Below are 18,720 nucleotides of genomic sequence, written 5' to 3'. Positions count from 1 at the left end.
CTATGTACCAGGCACTAGAGACATAAAAACCAAAGTGAAACAGTCCCTGTTCCTAAGAAGCTCAGGTGTTGAGAGCATTAAAGACTACTATGCCTACACACTGTCTATCCCCAAGGAAAGTTAAAGGATTATTTACCATCAAATATTTCCAGCACATCAAACTGCTTCTCACTCTGGAATGTTTCCACAAAGACAGTGATGTTATAGCCTACTTCCACTTTAATGGTCCAGGAGCATGTCTGGGAGTTAAAGTAGTTTCCTGGATATCCCGGACTTAGAATAACTCCAGATGACTCAGTGCGGACTTCATTTGCTGGGCATTGTGCTGAAGAAAAAAAAAGACAAATATATTATTTCCCTTCCCTACAGAATCTCAATCTCTATAGTACATGTATTAATATACTCCACAGAAAATCCAATGGATTAGAATTCCTTAAAGACATGCTCAAGAATTTTATTCAGATTCATCAACTCAGTAAAATACACCAACCCATTTATTCAGGGAAATGATTTGTTGATGGATATTTTTACTCATCCATGTAGTTTTTCTCTAATGATACCCTCATTTAGTGGTCTATTTAAGAGTTGCTATGGAAAGAGTTTTGGCCCTAAAATTTAGGGAATGAGTTTCACTTCCTGTCTCTGCCATTTTCTATCTGCCCTTGAGGATGACAATTAAATCTATTAGACCTTCAGCCTCCTCCTATGCAGTTGATGATCATACTACCTAATTCACAAGAATGTTATGAAAAAGTGCGTCATATCTTAGAGTATTATAGAGACATGTTATGATTTATTCAAGAAAAGTGAGTTACACTCATTGAAATGTTATTCTGAATGAATGACCTATTAAGGGACAAAAAACAGGACATCTAGCAAATGAATATTGTAAAACAATTCAAATACTTTCCAAATGTTGTATCACAGAATAAAAATTTAAGGATAAATATTAATGTTAAAGGAGGAAAAATGCCATGGTGAAAACCGGTGAATTTGGATGTTGCATTTCTGCTACCTATCTCTTCATTTTTAAACATAAGGAAAGAGGATTAGTTGAAATAGATGCTTTTTAGGTTTCTTCTAATAGTTACTAGCTGTTCGTATCTATGATCTATATGTATTTATAAACATAAATATAGATAAGGATATACACTTAAAGAGAGACAGAAAAAGAGATTGAGAGAGAATCATAGAGGGCTGACCTGATATTCCAATGGTATAAGAAACTCTTATATAAAAATTTTTTTAACTAGTACATATATTAGAACCTGGTCTAAAATTCATAATCTTACAAAGTTGCCTGAGGCACTGCAAAGTTAACTGATTAGTCCAGATCACATAGTCAGAGGCATGGCTTAAAACAAAGTAATCTTATGTCAGAGATTCTCTATCCACTATGTTTTATTGTTTTTATTATTATGGAGACAGAAATAGACTGTTCTACAATGTAAAATGTAATGTGCAATTACTATAGATCAGGGTTTGCAACTACAGCTCTAAAACAATAAAAATGGGACCCAAGGGAATGCTCTTTTTCCTGCCTTGTTGGATTATAAGAATCAGTTGTAATTGCACTATTCACCAAAATGCAAAATAAGTATTATGAGAAGGGGTTTAAATGTATTTTAAATGTATTATGAAGCAGAAACTCACTTAAATTTAGTGATCACTTTAGCAAGATCAGATTATAAGCAAGGTCCTTTTAGGCACTAAAGATTACAAAAAAAAATAATAATTACCTTACCTTCTCCAATATATTTTATTTAAAATTATAAGAACTATGATCAATACAATAACCTTCATGATTCTAGTGGTAATAGATCTGATAGATAGAATGAGCTGTATTTTTTCTACTTAAGGAAATTTGTTTTGCTTGACTGTATATTTTTTAAAAATAAATTTGTTTTTCTTTTGTTTTTTATTTCTAATGGAGTATTAAGTAGCAATGAGAGAAAATAGATTTCTGTATTCTATATTTTAGCAGAGAAGTAGGGGTTGCTAAAGATATGAAATAGTTCACTGCTTTTCAGATGAAAACAGTGAATTATTATTTAACTTAATTGTCTTACTTTGTTACAAGAAACCGTTTATAAAATTGAAGTTATATACAAATGCTTGTGATGTAAAACCAAAATACACCTTTAAAAAGTTGTCACAATGAAAATTCAACACAATGTCATCATTTTCTAGTTCTGATTTTTTAGGGGAAGCAGATTCTCTCTGCCTTTTTAAAATCTCAATACTCCTTCTCTGTCTTCAACAAATAGCATTCTCAGAATGAATGAATTCTTGGTCTATTATACCACAGCTTAACCATTTCTCCACTATGATAAGGGGACATCATGTAAATGCTTTGAAATACTGGGTAGTTCATAGAAAATTACAGTACAATAACAGAAAAAAGGATTATAGGTTATCTTCTTGTATCCTAATTCAACAATGCTCAAGATCATGCCAGAATTTTCAGGAAAATATGACAATTATGAAAATAATAAGCATTTATATAGTACCACTTAACTTTATTAGACAATTATTTTTTTGATGTAGATAATTATTTTCCTATCTTTTTTTTTAAACCATTACCTTCCAGCTTAAAGAATCAATGCTTTGTATTGATTCCAAGGCAGAAGAGTGGGTAAAAGCTGGACAATGGGAATTAAGTGATTTGCCTTGGGTCATATAGCTAGGAAGTATCTAAGGCCAGATTTGAACCCAAAACCTTCTATCTCTAGGTCTGGCTCTCAACCCACTGAATAACTTAGCTGCCCCCAAAGGAATATATATATTTTCTATCTTATTGCATTAAAATTAAATCACAGATGATGGAATACTATTGTGTTCAAAGGAATAAAGAATTGGAGGAATTCCATATGAACTGGAATGACCTCCAGGAATTGATACAGAGTAAAAGGAGCAGAACCAGGAGAACATTGTACACAGAGACTGATACACTGTGGTAAAATTGAATGTAATGGACTTCTGTACCAACAGCAATGCAAGATCCAGAGCAAGGTTGAGGGACTTATGAGAAAGAAAACTAGCCACAATCAGAGGAAGAACTGTGGGAGGAGAAACTCAGAAGAAAAACAACCACTTGAACACATGGGCTGATGGGGATATTATTGGGGATGTAGACACTAAACGATAACTCTAGTCCAACTATCAATAATATGGAATTAGGTCTTAATCAATGATACATGTAAAACCCAGTGGAATTGTGCACCAGCTAAGGAGGGTTAGGAGGTTTGGGGGTAAAGGGAAAGAACATGAAACATGCAACTATGGGAAAATATTCAAAATAAAAAATTATGCCACAGAATAAAAAATATATTGTAGATATGAAAAAGAACCCCAAACTAAGTCAGTTCCCCTAATTCCTACTCTTATTCTTCAATTTTAAATAAAAATATCCCTTGGCAATCTTTTATTTATAGGACAATTCACTGAAAGTTACTACTGTTTTTAGTGGCAGTTCATAAATAAATAGAAGAATCCCTGAAATATTTATGTTGTACTATTTATTTAATTTAAACAGAATGTCCCAGAAGATTTATTATGAGCTCTTCTTTAATGAAAGATAGATTTATTTGTACAAAGGATAAAAATCTTATCTATAAAATTTATCTCATGTTAATTATGTTTCCTTTGGAAGACATTAGAATATAAAGATTTTAAGATAGTCATTTTTCTCAAAGAAATGAACATAAATCCATGCAATATATTTTTATTTTCAAAGTATACATTATTTAAATTAAAAATAAGAAACAAATCTTAAAACTTTGAAAATGAAGTTGGCATAAGATAGATGACTAATCATCTAAAATATCCCTTGAATATCTACTTATTATGGAAAGGTTTACATTCTTAACAATGGGAAATCACTTGTAAATAATGCTAATAGAGAAATAATTCCGACCAACTATTCACAGAATGGAGTTTCATAGTTAAAAGGTTATTTTTCATGATTTACTGATCAATAAAATCACATTTTTATTCAAATACATTATGTCCTTCAACAAATGAAGATTCTGTTGATGTTTTTCTGTATTAAAAATGCAAGTGAGCAATAAATCCATAGATTTGGTAAATGAACATCTCTGCTGATTCAAGCATAGCTGAGGTTTAAGGGGAATGGTGTTATGGGTTCCATAATCTTGTACCGTATTGGGTAGAGAATCATCATTTTTCTGCTTCTGAGACCCAATACATATCTGAATTTGGGGTATTTGAATTGTGTGTCTGCCCCATCACTACCCAAAATCATTCATTAAAGGTAACATTATCTGATATGTCAGCACCATTAACTGCTGATTCTATCCTTTTTAATACACAGGTACACGTAGAGATTGTGACTTTATGGTATCACAGTAAAAAAAAAAAAAGACCCAGAACTAGAATTCTGTGGCTCCCTTGGAAGAAGCAACATACTATCAATTTTCAAAGCAGCCATATAGAAATGTCACATTTTCTTATTTATAAAAATCCATTTCCATGGAAAGTACAATGCAATAAACTTAAATTATTAGAAGAATATTAATCAACAAAGATGGAAGAAAGAGACAAAAACTCAAATGCTAGTAAAACAATTGAATTATTATATTCTACAACCTCTTTCCACTTTTTCCTACATACATACACTCAAAAATGAATTTGGAAATTTCCCCTGTAGAAGAGCAGTATTTTTTGTGATTCATTTTGCTTCTCTTGTTCCTTTCATATCTGCTTGATTCCTTCATGTTCATTCCTATATACTGTTGCCAAGAGTAACACCCACTTACAGTGGAATCTTTGAAGTGACAGCTGAGTTGTTGTTTTTTTTTTACTCGTGCAGCAACCACACATTCAAAAATACACAGCATCTCCTAAAGGGACTCTCAGGAACCTCCTCCCTCTCCTATCACCACACTACAAGGAACCATCTGCTTGTGGTTCCTGTCAAATACACCTTCTAAGTCAGGGGTCAGCAACATATAGCTCCTGAGCCATATCTGGCTCCACCTCCCAACCTGCCAGTCTGGGCAGAGCCAGGATGTGCCCCAGGGGGCCCTTCAGCCCCCGCCCCATATTCCAGTACCTTCCGCCTCCATCCTCTTCCTTCCACAGGCGTTTATGGCTCTCATGGCCAAAAAGATGGCCAACCGTTGTTCTAAAGGAACTTGCCACCCTTAAGATCCTTTCCTGCTCTGAGTCATCATACCTCCACACAATATTATTTAGTAATATTGGCCTCCAAAAGGAAAATGAAGCATGAGGCTTCAAATTCAAAGCATATGATTTCTTGTATTTTACAGGACTTTTGGAACTGTTGCACATTTACATTTTAAGATCCATGAATAATTGAGATTAATTCTAAGATGCACCTGGACCTACAGGAGAATCAGAAAAGCCCACCAAACAACTGGGAAAAGCTGTCAACTAAAGCCTCTGAAAAATACATCTTCATTATCTTAAATGTATCCAAGAAAATTACTACCAGCCTTGGACAGTTTTTTTTTTCTGGACTTTTCTCTGGTACTTTCCAGAAGAAGAGATGAGGCCAGCTATTTGCCAGATATTTTTTCATGACCATTTCAAATTCTCGTCTCTTCCACCAACCCACTATAACATGAGCTATTTGTTCTTGGATTGAAATAGTTGATAGCTGGGCTATTCCCATAATATTCATCTAAAAGCTCTTAGTTGTGAATCTAGTCATAAGACATAGATGTGCAGTTAGTGTTATAACAAAAAGAATAGGCCACCCGCTAAGATGTTTGATAGCTGAGAAGTTGGAAGTAATTCGTCCTTTTTATTCATTAATTTAAATATGGAAAAGGTTTCCCAACCAGCACTCACAAAATGCAATCCAAGATTGTCATGCATCATCCTCATTTAAGTCAAAATGAAGTATATCTGGGAAAGTCCAGCAGTAAGCTAGCAAGCATTTACTAAGTTCTTTATGTATGAGAGGACCTGTGTTATGTGCTGAGGATGCAAAGAAAGCAAAAACTGCCCCTGCCCTCAAGGAGCTTTTATCCCCAAAAAGACAATGCATAGAAATATGAATATACAAGATATATACAAATTAGATGGAAAATAACTTTTTTAGAATGGAACTATGAGCTGGGAGAATCAGGAAAGGACTCCCACAGGAGGTTGCATTTGAGTATTACAGAACAAAGACATAGGTGTCCTGTTTAAATTGTATTTTTCTTAGATGTATTAAGATACTGAAATAGTAGTGATAAGATATTTTTAGTCCATAAGAAGAAGGCAGATTTGCTAGTTAGCCTAGAAGTTGTGTTTTATTTTTGTATTTTGGGTGGAAGGAGATATGTTACTTCAGTTTAGGGTTTTTCAATCACATATGACTCTTTGTGATCTCATTTGGGGGTTTCCTGACAAAAATAGGCATTCCCTTTTCTGGCTCATTTTACAGATGAGAAACTGAGGCAAAGTTAAGTGACATGCCCAGGGTCATATAGCTAGTAAGTATTTGAGGCCAGATTTGAACTCATGAAGATTAGTCTTCCTGACCCCAATCTCAGTGTTCTATTCATTGTGCCATCATGCCGCCTAGGGAGATATATATATCAAAAAGCTCACTAGATAAGCCTTAAAAACTGAAAGTGAGTAAGAAATGAGAAAACTAAATTTAAAAATCTTAACATTAAATATTATTCCCATTCTGACATCATACAGATTCATAGATCTTAGAGGATGAAGGCAACTTAGGGGATTATTTGTTTCAGCTTTTTGCTGTCCTTCAAGAAAAGTATTATTTCCATTTGAATCGGAGAAGTTCAGGTGAACCAGAAATATAGACTACAGTCTACTAGTATATTGTTCTTTATAATACAATAATGTGTTGTTCTTGAAGTAGCTAGGTGGCACAGTTGACAGAGTCTCAGGCCCAGAGTCAGAACCAGGTTTAAAATTTGGCCTCAGACACTTACTGGTTGTTGGACTGGGTGAGTCAGTTTACTTTTCCTGCCTCAGGTTTAACATCTATAAAATGAGGATAACACAGGGTTGTAGTGAGAATAAAAAAAATTAAACAATATTCACAAAGGACTTTACAAAATGTAAAGTGCTATATAAAAGCTATTATCCTCAAAACCCATTATTATTAAATCTCATTGTCATCTTTTATAAAAGCAACATATACATTTAGTTATATCCATAGTAGTCAACTATCTTTATAAGAAACTGGGGTTTCTAAGGAAGTTGAAAATAATTTGCCTTTTGATTGTATTGCTCATGATACCCATTATGCCTGGGTATTACCAAAAGCATATCAGGATAACAAGCAGGTAACCTGAAGAGAAACAAATTAGAGATCACTAAACTTATGTACTTAATATGTTGGATGCAAATACTTTGTCCATACATATCCTTATGTACCTTAGTCCTTTACAATTCATTTGTTCACATATTTTCCTTTAAAAAAATTCTTATTCCATGAACCATGAACTATAATCTTTCTTTCAGAGGAAGAAAGGATGGGGAAATTATCTTGAACAGCGATAGAAGATTTAAGGGAAAATATTACCAAATCTTTAGATCTTATTAGTGACAAAATATCCAAAGACATCCATGCTCATTAGATTTATTTTTTTTCTTTTTTAGTATAGGAAAGAACTTACCTTCGCAGGTTGGGGGAGATCCCTCAAATTGCAACTGGGCACTGAGCTTGCAGGTCAATATATCAGTTCCTGATAATGTGTAACCAGGAAGGCACTGGTACTTCACAAAATCTCCTAGAAAAAAATCAACAAAATATTCTTGCAAATTTTTCCTTTATAAAATATACTAACATGTATGTATCATTTAAAGTGACTTAAATTATTTAAGATAAATATGCATAAAATTTTAAATATCAAGTATCTGGTCTGTTTTTATCAATAATATGCACATATTTTTAGTTTTCCATATCTAAAGAAGATGCTATTTTCTATACTGCGTTTCCCCAAAAGTCCTGAAAAATGCCATCCAAATCATTTCCCCTGCCCCAAATTGTTACTAATTACATAACTTTTCACTCACTTAGATGGTATCATTTTGGTCATATTATTCCATATTAAATTATTCTTAGGTGAATCAAAGGCTAGCTAAAAGGATAGCTAAAAAGCCATCTCCTCTAAAATGTTTTTTATCTCATCTTGCCAGTTAGAAATATATATTCCTTCCCTCCACTGAACTCTTGAAGTTCTTTGTTTTGAGCTTCTCATTAATTCCTATACTTTCATCATTATCATCCAAAGCAGTGTTTTTCATCTACTGTGGGAATTGTCAGAGAGAAAATTTGGAAACTTCCTTTACTAATGCACATGTTTACGTATTCTACAATTTAGAGCCATAAAAAGCTACATGGGAACAATGAGAGGTCTCAAGTGGTTTGTCCAGTGTCACGTAGTTAGTATGTGTTAAAGGCAATACTTTGACCCAGGATTTCCTGACTTTTTATTTGCAAAATTATTCTGCCTCTCCTATTGATTACCATAATCATAATTTTAAGAATAATAATATCAATAAAATTTGTCTCCTTAACAGCTTATGTTTCCTTGGGGCAAGACTTGTATTTGTTATCTTTTGTATTCCCCTTAGTGTCTCAATCAATATCCCATGTGTTCTTTGATTTTGAATGAACCAATCAATATCAATTTTAAGTGCCTGCTAAGTGTCAGATACTGGGTTCAGCACTGGTGATAGGAAAACAAACATTCCATGATTCCTGTAGCATATGTTCTATCCAGGTTAGAACACACATAAATAAAGTACAAACCAAATATATACAAGGAAAATATTAGGAAAAAGGGAACTAATATCCAAAATTATCAGGAAAACCTAAGCCTAAGGTGTCACTTGAGTAGAGCTTTAAAAGAAATGAAAATAATAGGTGGTGATTTGAGAGTATTTTCCAAATATGGATAATGATCAGAGCAAAGATGTTGGTAAAAGAGTAGGTAAATGTAGTGTCATGTTTGAGGAACCTCAAGAAAGCAGAAAACTAGTCTGGTTTGATCAATAAAATTGGGAGTGAACAGGGCAGCTGGGTATCTCAGTGGATTGAGAGTCAGGCCTAGAGACGAAGAGGTCCTAGGTTCAAATCCAGCCTCAGACACTTCCTAGCTGTGTGACCCTGGGCAAGTCACTTGACCCCCATTGCCCAGCCTTACCACTCTTCCACCTAGGAGCCAATACACAGAAGTTAAGGGTTTAAAAAAAAATTGGGAGTGAAATAATAAAATGGAAAAATAGCCTTGGGCTGAACACCATTTTAGAATCAACTGAACTTAGAAGCTCAGCATATGCTCATGACTATCTCATTCATTAGTGATATTACTGAATTGGAGTCCAAAATAAAGACCACAAACTTAGAGCTACAAAATAATATAGATTAATATATTTTAACAATGTCATTAGTTTAAATAATTTTAGCACTGTTTGAGTCATTTAGCAAGGAAGGGATAACAGATTGTCCAAGTGCTCTTCTGTTGCTCACATAGCCTAGAACCTTGAGGAATGTCTCCAATACACTGGAGAAATACCTAGAAGAGAACCTATAGAGGAACATGGAAAGGAATCAAATGTAATGACAAGGTCTAGGTAGGTTGATATTGGCATTAATATAGGAGTTACTTACAATAATGAAATCAAAGATTGAATGAAGTGTTGGAGAACCTACTTTTTAATAATTTGTTCCTCCACTCATTGCCTATTTCTCCTAATCAAAAACAAGTCTATTTCAGACCAAGAAAGAATTGTGACCAAAGTACATACCAAAAAGTAGTCAGAAAAATTTTGAAATAATATATGTACATTACGTTGAAAGCATAAAGTATTGCATAATATTTAATACTATTAAATTAAAAAAGTAGAAGAATCTTCACAGTTGGAAAGGAAAATAACTCATGTAATAAGGTATGACTACTAATAGAATATGATACTAGAGATATCTAAAAAAAGCATTTTTAAAGAATTAAGACAAATAATTCCAAGTGTACAAAATTTTTACTTTTACTAGTTTAAAGGGATGATTTATGGGGAATAAATACAATTTAATTGATATGAATATAGAGGGAAAATGTATATATAGTAAGCATATTACCTATTTCGAAATCATTATCTTCAGTAAGTATCTCAGCCTGTGGAACTGCTGGTGGAGACTGGCACTTTTTCAGTTGATAGGCTAAAATTTATAGGAAATGTTAATAAATTCCATTATTTTTGAAGATTTAAACAATATTCTAAATTTCTAATAAAAGATATTTATTTGAAAATTTTATAACATTTAGAAGGTTGATTAATATCTCTTTTTAAGCCTTCATTATAATTAAATTTTTATCAGATTAGAAAACAATAAAATAGACAAGACTTTAATGCTTAATACAAATGAAACTATTATAACTTGAATCTTACTACATATGGATAATATATATTTCAATTTATATACATCATATATTAAAACCATAATTTTTAAAAAATTCAAAAGTCTTGGTCTTACCTTTTAAATCTATATATCATATAAATCTATGTAAATATATACCTATATATACTTTAAGTATAGATATATATTTAAGGATTCATATACATAAACATGTATGCATAGACATACTACACAGACATAAAAGCCAGATTGTGGCTTTAAAAAAATTATTATTTCTAATTTTAATCTAATTTTTTGGCCATATTAATTCCTATAATTCAGAGACACATCCTTGATCCAATTTCACATTCTTCTCTACTTCTGTCAATAATATGATATACTACCTATGTCCAACTATTAAACATTTTTCTTACTTTCATAAGAAACCACAAAAAAAGAGTGACAAAGAAACGTGTAATTTTATCTCTTTTTTTAATAGTATTATGAATCCCCTTTTGCTCATGTTATTAAACTGGTAGAGATTCACTATAATATTATTTTTTACACCACAGGATTGTATATTATAATGTCCCCCTTGTCAAGAGCAGTTTAAGAGTAGTTTAGTCAAATTATCCTTAAGACCTCATAATTATTGTTGGTATTTTGTTTTGAGTAGAACCAATGAAATCATGGAGCTCTATCTGGACTTGTGCATTAACTGGATTAAGTGAGTCAGAGTTGCATAAAATTGTCAGCCTTACTGTCTCTTCCAAAGTAATCCAAGTTCACTGCAAGATAAAAGTGAGGCTGACTAGGGATGATCCAGGATGTAGTGAATGACCTTGGCATCTTCTGTGTCTGACCAAAGCACTCCCCTGCATTTGCTTCAGGTACTTTTGTGACTGTTGGAACAAATTGTTCCACTGGGGAATTATTCACATGCTATGGATACATATCCCCCTCACTCATCAAGGGATCTGAGGCTAACAAACAACCCTTAACCTGATTTAGCCCATCTAGCAGGAAAGTTTTTACCAGGATATGACTTCGGTACTTGTTGTAGCTTATTAAAGCCACAGTTGAGAGTTGGGTGAATGGTAGACACTAAAGGTGGGTGAGTTAACCCTGAAAAGGGTTCAGCAAGCCCTCATAACAGAGGTACTAGTCCTCTCTGAAAAACACAAGTTCCAATTCCCAAGTCCTGATAGCAGCAGTTTTATGGGTTCCCACTCTCATAGACAGCATTTCCAATCATTCTGCAAGCTCCCTTACAAAAACTATATTACCTTAATGATCTCAGATTTATTTTAGTGGTGAGTGGTCATAAGTTTTTAGATTTAAAGATAGGAAGGACCTTCAAAGGACCACATAGTCATATCTTCTCATTTTGTAGATGAAAAATAAAGGTCTAAAGAAGATTTGAATCTGTTTTCCAACTCCAAATCCCATGTCCTTTTTATTGTTTCATGCTACCTCCTTTGATGTAGTTGTGGTGCAATGGATAAGAGCCCTTGGGCCTGAAGTCAGGAAGACCCAAATTCAAAACTAGCCTGACATTTACTAGCTGTATGATCTTATCAATATTAATATTATTAGTATATATCATTTTGCTCTTTGCTTCTATTGTGTTTGTACGCTGTCCATTCCTATCTAAAAGTGCCTGATTTTTCCCATTCTGAGAATACTGGAGATTAGAACTCTTTTATTCTGATATAACATTGAAGAAGGTTTTATCATCATTTCTCCCCATATACTAAAATAGTGCCATCTGGAATGCACTTAGACCAGGAATATATGTAATCTTTCTGATTTCCTATACAGGAGGAACTTACAGTTTTGGACAGCAGAAAGTCTCTTTTTCCTTTCACACTTAGCTGTCTGACTTCAAATCAGGCAAGCCTCTATAGTGTAACTATATTTCATCCTCTACCCCTGGGAACTTCTGCAGGGTACTACGGGGTTACACTACTTTTGATATAAAAGAGGAATATATTTCTAGCTTCCCTAGAATTCAGTTCATGTTGTTAAAAAATGCATTATATTATGACTAAACATATTCCCACATTCAGTGCATTTATTCATGAGGTTCCTTTTCTTCTTCCAAATTATCATAGAAGAGCTTTCTCCCTTATTTATCATGTTCTTTTCTGAGACAAGTTCTTGAATCTTCCTATTCAATTGCTTCTCTTTCCTCTTGAACTTGCTGATATCATTAGACCAAACACTGTTGCTCCTCTTTCCCTTGGCCCCAAATTCATTCTAAATCTGCTTTTTTGAAATAAAAATTTGCTTCTTTTTAAACTGCAACTATCACTCCAAAATAGTTCTTCACTTCCTTAATTTGCCATCCTTCATTTTAATAGTTGGCATTTTTCCAATCTGGTCCTGGCTGCTATTCAACAATCAACAGCAGCAAGAACAGCAATACAAAACAAAAATGCCACAGCATCCTCCCGATCCATTTCTTCTATTGTCTATATGTAGCTACCTGATATAGGACTAATTTTTCCCACCCGAAGCCTTAGGCTGGGCATTATATACCTCATTCTCCTGATGTTGCTGGACTTAAACTCTAATTGTGACAAGAGAGTCAGGAGAAATAGATCAGCTCAGCTCCATCCGTTTGGGTCTGGAAAACTGAGGGTATGGATATGGTGTGGGAAGAAAGAAGGGGGAAAGTCATTGGCTATTATTGGTGAGTCCTTTTTAGGAAGAGTGGAAAAAGGAAATCCATACAACAAGTCATACAAACACACACATATACACACAGTCTTGTGTATATTCTCATACCCTAATAACCTGATGGTTTCCCCTTAACTCCTTAATACTAAGCATCTCACACCAATTCTATCTATTCCACTAACAACACATTCTTCATCTATATTCTATTCCCCACAAACTCCTTACTCTAAAACTCTGCACTTAATACATTCTGTCACCAACACCCAAGGGTATGATCTCCTAGAGACATGTCAAAATGATCACCAACTTCAAGAGAATACTTTGGTGAATAACCAACAATTTCAGACAGCCCTAGCCCCATTTGCCTTCTAGGCTTAGCTGCCCACCTTTCAAGTTCAAGCATTGTCAAGAGTCCAACAAATAAAAGCTCACATATGACACAGCCTCAGATTGAGCACACTATCTCTAATTTTATTTTTTAAATGCTGTTTGAAGTTGGCCATGTCATAACTTCCCTAATGCTTAGTTTCCCATTTATAAAATTAGGAGATTTGACTCTAAAAAATCTTTCAGACGTTATATGCTGTGTTTCTGACTGTTTATATGAGAATATAGCATAATGAAACAAATTATTAAACAGAAAATCACAGAAAGACCTAAAACTATTGAGATTTACCTCTAAGACAGAGCATAGGTCCATGGAAAGGGAAGAAAATTTGTAAAAATTATACATCTTGATTCTGACAAGGTGTTTCATCTTATATGACAAAACAAGCTTATAAAACATCTAATTGAGCATTAGATTCAAAATTTTGTGTCATATTTAGTATTAAGCATCTGTGCATGCATATAAATAGGCATAAATTCCTTCTCTATGTTCCCTTCCACTTCTTTCTCCTTCCTCCAGGCCATCTTCCATGTACTGCCAAAGTGATCTTTCCAAAACGCACTTTCATATGCAAACACTCAATGACTCTCTAATCTCCAGAATTAAATATAAAATCCTCTGTTCAGTATTTAAAGTTTTTTGTAATTTGCTTCCCCCACCTTTCTAATCTTTTACCTGCAAACCTCAGAGATCCAATAACTGGCTTCCTTGTTGTAAAAATTGAAGAAGTCAACTTCATCTCCCTACTCTGGGTATTTTCTCCATCTCCCATGTCCAGAATGCTCTCCCTCCTTACCTCTGCTTCCTGGCTTCTCAGGCTTACTTAAAGTCTCAGCTAAAGTTCCATATTCTACAGGAAGCCTTTCTTGATCCTCCTTAGTTCTAGTCCTTCCTTCTACTGATTCTCTAATTTATTTTGTAGATAGCTTATTTGTACATTGGTGTCTGTACATTGTCTCCTCCATCAGAATATGAACTCCTTGAAAGTAGGGACTATTTTCTTCCTTTCATTATATCTTTAAAGCTTAATACATTGTCTGCCACATACTAAGTATTTAATAAATGTTCACTGATTGACATAGATGTACAGGTAATCTTTGTATAGCAAATAGGCAGAGTTGCTAAATAATGTCAACTAAATCTTTCCTATCAAAATTTGTGTATGTAAAAGTGAGTCTTATATTCATCATTTTAAGATCACAATATTTAAAGGAAAGGGAACCTTAAACAAGATCAAGTCTGGACTCTTCATTGTTTTAAAAGGAAGGAGTATTCCAAAGTGTTAAAATGATTTGTCCTCTATTACCCAGATTCACATGTTGATTACAAATTTAGTGGGTTTTCCAAAGGTTCAGGCTTAATTAATGTTTTTAGTATGTTCCTTGAAACATAAACTGTTTTCCTTTGTCAAAAAGAAATATTTATCCATACCTCTGAAAATGGAATTCAAACCCAAAATATGAAATGAGTAGATATTATAGAAACTCTGCCAAGAAGAAGTTAAACAGGTCCAAGATTAAATGGCTGATTAGTAACATATCTAACATCAAAACTTGGTTTCACTTCTCCATAAAAAACAAATCTTAAACATCTTCCAAAAAAATTGGGAAAGATAACTGTAGGGTTATTGCCAAAGCAGATAACATGAGTTCACATATCTCATCATGAGAACTTTACACATTTATTTGGTTTAAAGATTAGCAATGTGTGGCACAGTTGGTGGAAGATTGGCAAATAAAGAAAAGCATTTCAGAGTTATAAAAGTTGACAGAAATAAACTAACCATGAAAATTGAGGACAAAAAAACCTCCATTTGAAAAGTCACTGTGAAACTTGAGGAGCACTTGATTGGTGGAGCTGTAAGCTGTTTCAAGGGCAGTATTACCACTGAAAATGCCAAGCTGAGGTGAATTCTGATCAGGACCATCCCTGGAGTAAAGGGTGGAAAAAGAGCAGTTCTTGAGTGAAAAGCTGTTAAATTATAAATTAAATTGACAATCAATTTTCTCTTGACAGAAGATTTCATATTTGAAGAAGTGGGCTAATTATTATAATCACAGAACTAGTTATATTGTTGGTCTTCAAAGTTAAAAATCCAATGGTGATGATTCTCTTTATTCCAAAAATTTTCAGAGAAAATGTATAATAAGGTCACGTTTATATCAGTGATTGAAAAGTAATTTATAGACTTTCTAAAATAGAAAATCCACATTTTAATAACTAAACTTAATGACACTTATTTAAAAAATAACTCTTTCTCATTGAAATAGCATTTTTAATGTTATAAAAAGTACATTAGTTCTAATTCTAAGTTAAGGAACCCATGCAGTATAATCTTTGTTACAGAGATGAAGAAACTAAGATAAAGAGATTTTCATGTAGTTACATGACTGATTAGGGGCAGAGCTAGAGTAGGATTTAATGTCAAGTATTCTGATTTTAAGCATAGTTCTTTCATGTTCATTGCTGTTTTCTTCTGAAAACTGATTGAATTCTTTTTGTTGTTGCTGGGTTTTTTCTTTTTCCCTTTAGAAATAAAATTTAGTACTGGGATGAATGTGAAAGATCTTCTAATTCAAACTCTTTATTTTTACCAATGAAAGCCAGGCATAGCAGAAGGAAATGACTTGTTCAACATCAAACAGATGGCAAAGCCAGGATCTGAAATAAGGAATCCTGACTATAAGGTACTCCAGATATCTCTCTGCTACTGAATATTTTTCATCCACCTCTGTAAAATGAGTGATTGGTTTAGAGAACCTTTGAAACTCCTTCCAATTCTATGATTGTATGACATACAAACTACTTCTGAATGATATAAATACCCACTCTAAAATTACTTGCTATAATTTCAAGCTTGGCTACAATTTTCCATGGTTCTTAGAAGATTAAGGAATTGGCTCAAATGGTGGTCTCATGTTTGAGAGAAAATAGGATCTATTCTCTCTAGAGGATTTCTAGCAAATGAGCTCATAAGAAGTTTCTCTAGTATTTTACAAAAAAAGGAGTAAATTACACCATAGCAGGAAGGTGTCATGCAAATAAGGGCCAAAAAAGCATTAAAAGCTTTGGTGACCTCCTTGAATAAGACCCAGACTGAAAAAGAACTAAATCAATATGTATCTCTGATGCATATCTTCATTCATCAGGGTAAATCCAGGGGCTTGAAGGAATTGGTTCCCTTGTAAGCTGTCAGTACAATCAGGTTAAGGTTATTTTCTTCCTTTACTTTGCACACAATTTATTCCTTTATTCCCTGTACATATTCTGGGACACTGTAGTGAAAAGGAAATAGCTCTACATGCCAATTCACTATCAACTTTGGACATATATAACTTGATCATTTAGAAACTCTTAGCTCTTAGAAGTAGAATTATATAGTGAAGAGTCAGGAAAAAAGAAGTTTTGCATCTTGTCTCCAACAACCTGAGCAAATCAATCTTTCTGAAGTACCTTTAATCCCAGAAATAGAGTTAACAGGCAATCTAATGAACCTCCTTATTTTACAGTTGAACAACTGAGACCCAGAAGGTTAAGTGGATACCCAAGGTGACAGAGACTACAAAACTCTGACCCAGAAGTCTATTGTCTTACAAGTATTTAGCCAAATAATTAGGTATAAAATGATACCTAATGTCTGCAAAGAACATTATAGTTTTCAAAGTGTTGTCACATATGATTTCTCATTTGATTCTTTAAAAATATTCTAGAGATTAAACTCTTCAGAGAAAATTATTATAATTTGAAAAATATAGAAATTAAGGCAAGGGGCAATTAAGAGACCTAGTTTAAAATTAGAGAGCTGATTAATGGCAAAACCTGAATCGAAACTCCTGGTGTACTATTTATGGCAAATATTGTTTTTTATTACATTTCAGCTATAGAGATTATTCATTCTTTCACTAGAGGCAAATTTTTTAAATTTATTTTCAACTTGATGTTTAATCATCCACTTTCTAGTGAAGCCACACTTCACTTCACAATTTATAGTTACAGACATTGAAAGTCAAAGTCATATTATCCACATTACTGATTTTTTTAAAGATCACATACCAGACTGCAATGTAATCATTCACTGCTTCAGTTTGTAACAAGGTGAAGTTTATGTAAACTCCATGTCCCTGAGGAACAGTAATAAGCCATATGCAGTCTTTTAAAATTGGATATTCATCTGGAAATCCTGGAGAATAAACTGTGCCATTTTGAGAGGTTACATTATATCCACAAGGTGCTGAAAAGAAAACAAATAAATAAATAAGACATAATAGGATATCCCTAGCCAAACATGACTACATATATAAGTTCTTTTATGACTAAATGGTATAATTACCTTTGAATTTGCTTTTGAAAATATTTTAAGATTTTAAATAAAACAATAGTAATATATTTACATGGTATCTTAAGGTATTTTAATTATTTTCCTTAGCTTAAATACCAATCAGAAACTAAAATGATGACCATCAACTGGAGAATTGTTGATTGTGGCATATGAATGTGACAATTCAGAAAAAACTGGGAAGACATATGAACTGTTACAAATATAAACGAGTAGAAGCAGAACAGCAAATTATATAATAACAAGAATATTGTTATTATTAATAATAACAACAAGATAATCAAATTTTAAAGTCTTGGGAACTCTGATCATCACAATGCTCAATCACAATTCTAAAGGTCTCATGACAAAAAACAGTATCAACCTCCAGATAGAGACTTAATAGACTCAAAGTATAGTTTGAAGCATCTTTTCTTTCTTTCCTTCCTTCTTTCTTTCCTTCTCATACACCCTAATTTATGAGAAATAACAACTTCTACTTCTTTATTTCTCCTTTATACATATCTAAATTCCTTTTACTCAAATCTTCTGTTTTCTCTCTTAAAACACTCAAAACTAAACCCATTCACCCCAAATAGGTTCTCATTTTTGTCTTCTTTTTTTAAAACTCCTTGTCTATAAAGATACTAGACTCTTAGCAGTATATAATATGTCCCATTTTAATTATAAAAATAATGTGAACTCTCCAAGTTTCTTTTCCCTTGTATTTCATAGCTCTTACTCACGTTTAGATTTTTCAATAGAAATACTTACAGGTAATCTATTAAATTCAAAGTCCGCTATATAGTAGTAAGATTACTACTAGTAAGATTATCTGGCACTCAGCTTTGAAGGGTAATTTATTCCTGCATATAAGCTTATGTTGTTTTGCCTTTGGAAATATTGCATTCTAAGATTTCCTCTTATTTATGGTAGAATCTGCTAAGTTTTATGTAGTACAAAATGTAGGCCCTTAGTAAGTTCATT

General features: G+C 33.2%; 1 protein-coding gene across 1 annotated transcript in view; it reads right to left on the bottom strand.

Moving 5' to 3' along the window:
* CSMD1 (CUB and Sushi multiple domains 1) overlaps positions 1-18,720 on the bottom strand; it is a 2,120,031-nt gene that overhangs the window by 241,297 nt on the left and 1,860,014 nt on the right. The window contains exons 44-48 of the mRNA XM_044659558.1: positions 17,472-17,649; positions 15,202-15,347; positions 10,091-10,171; positions 7,626-7,739; positions 137-325 (exon numbers count right to left, since the gene is read on the bottom strand). Coding sequence (XP_044515493.1) covers positions 137-325; positions 7,626-7,739; positions 10,091-10,171; positions 15,202-15,347; positions 17,472-17,649 — 708 coding nt within the window. The remainder of the gene's footprint in view (positions 1-136; positions 326-7,625; positions 7,740-10,090; positions 10,172-15,201; positions 15,348-17,471; positions 17,650-18,720) is intronic.

The sequence above is a fragment of the Gracilinanus agilis genome, chromosome 2, assembly GCF_016433145.1.
Source record: "Gracilinanus agilis isolate LMUSP501 chromosome 2, AgileGrace, whole genome shotgun sequence".
Taxonomy (NCBI): domain Eukaryota; kingdom Metazoa; phylum Chordata; class Mammalia; order Didelphimorphia; family Didelphidae; genus Gracilinanus; species Gracilinanus agilis.
This window is presented reverse-complemented; position numbering and strand designations above follow the sequence as displayed.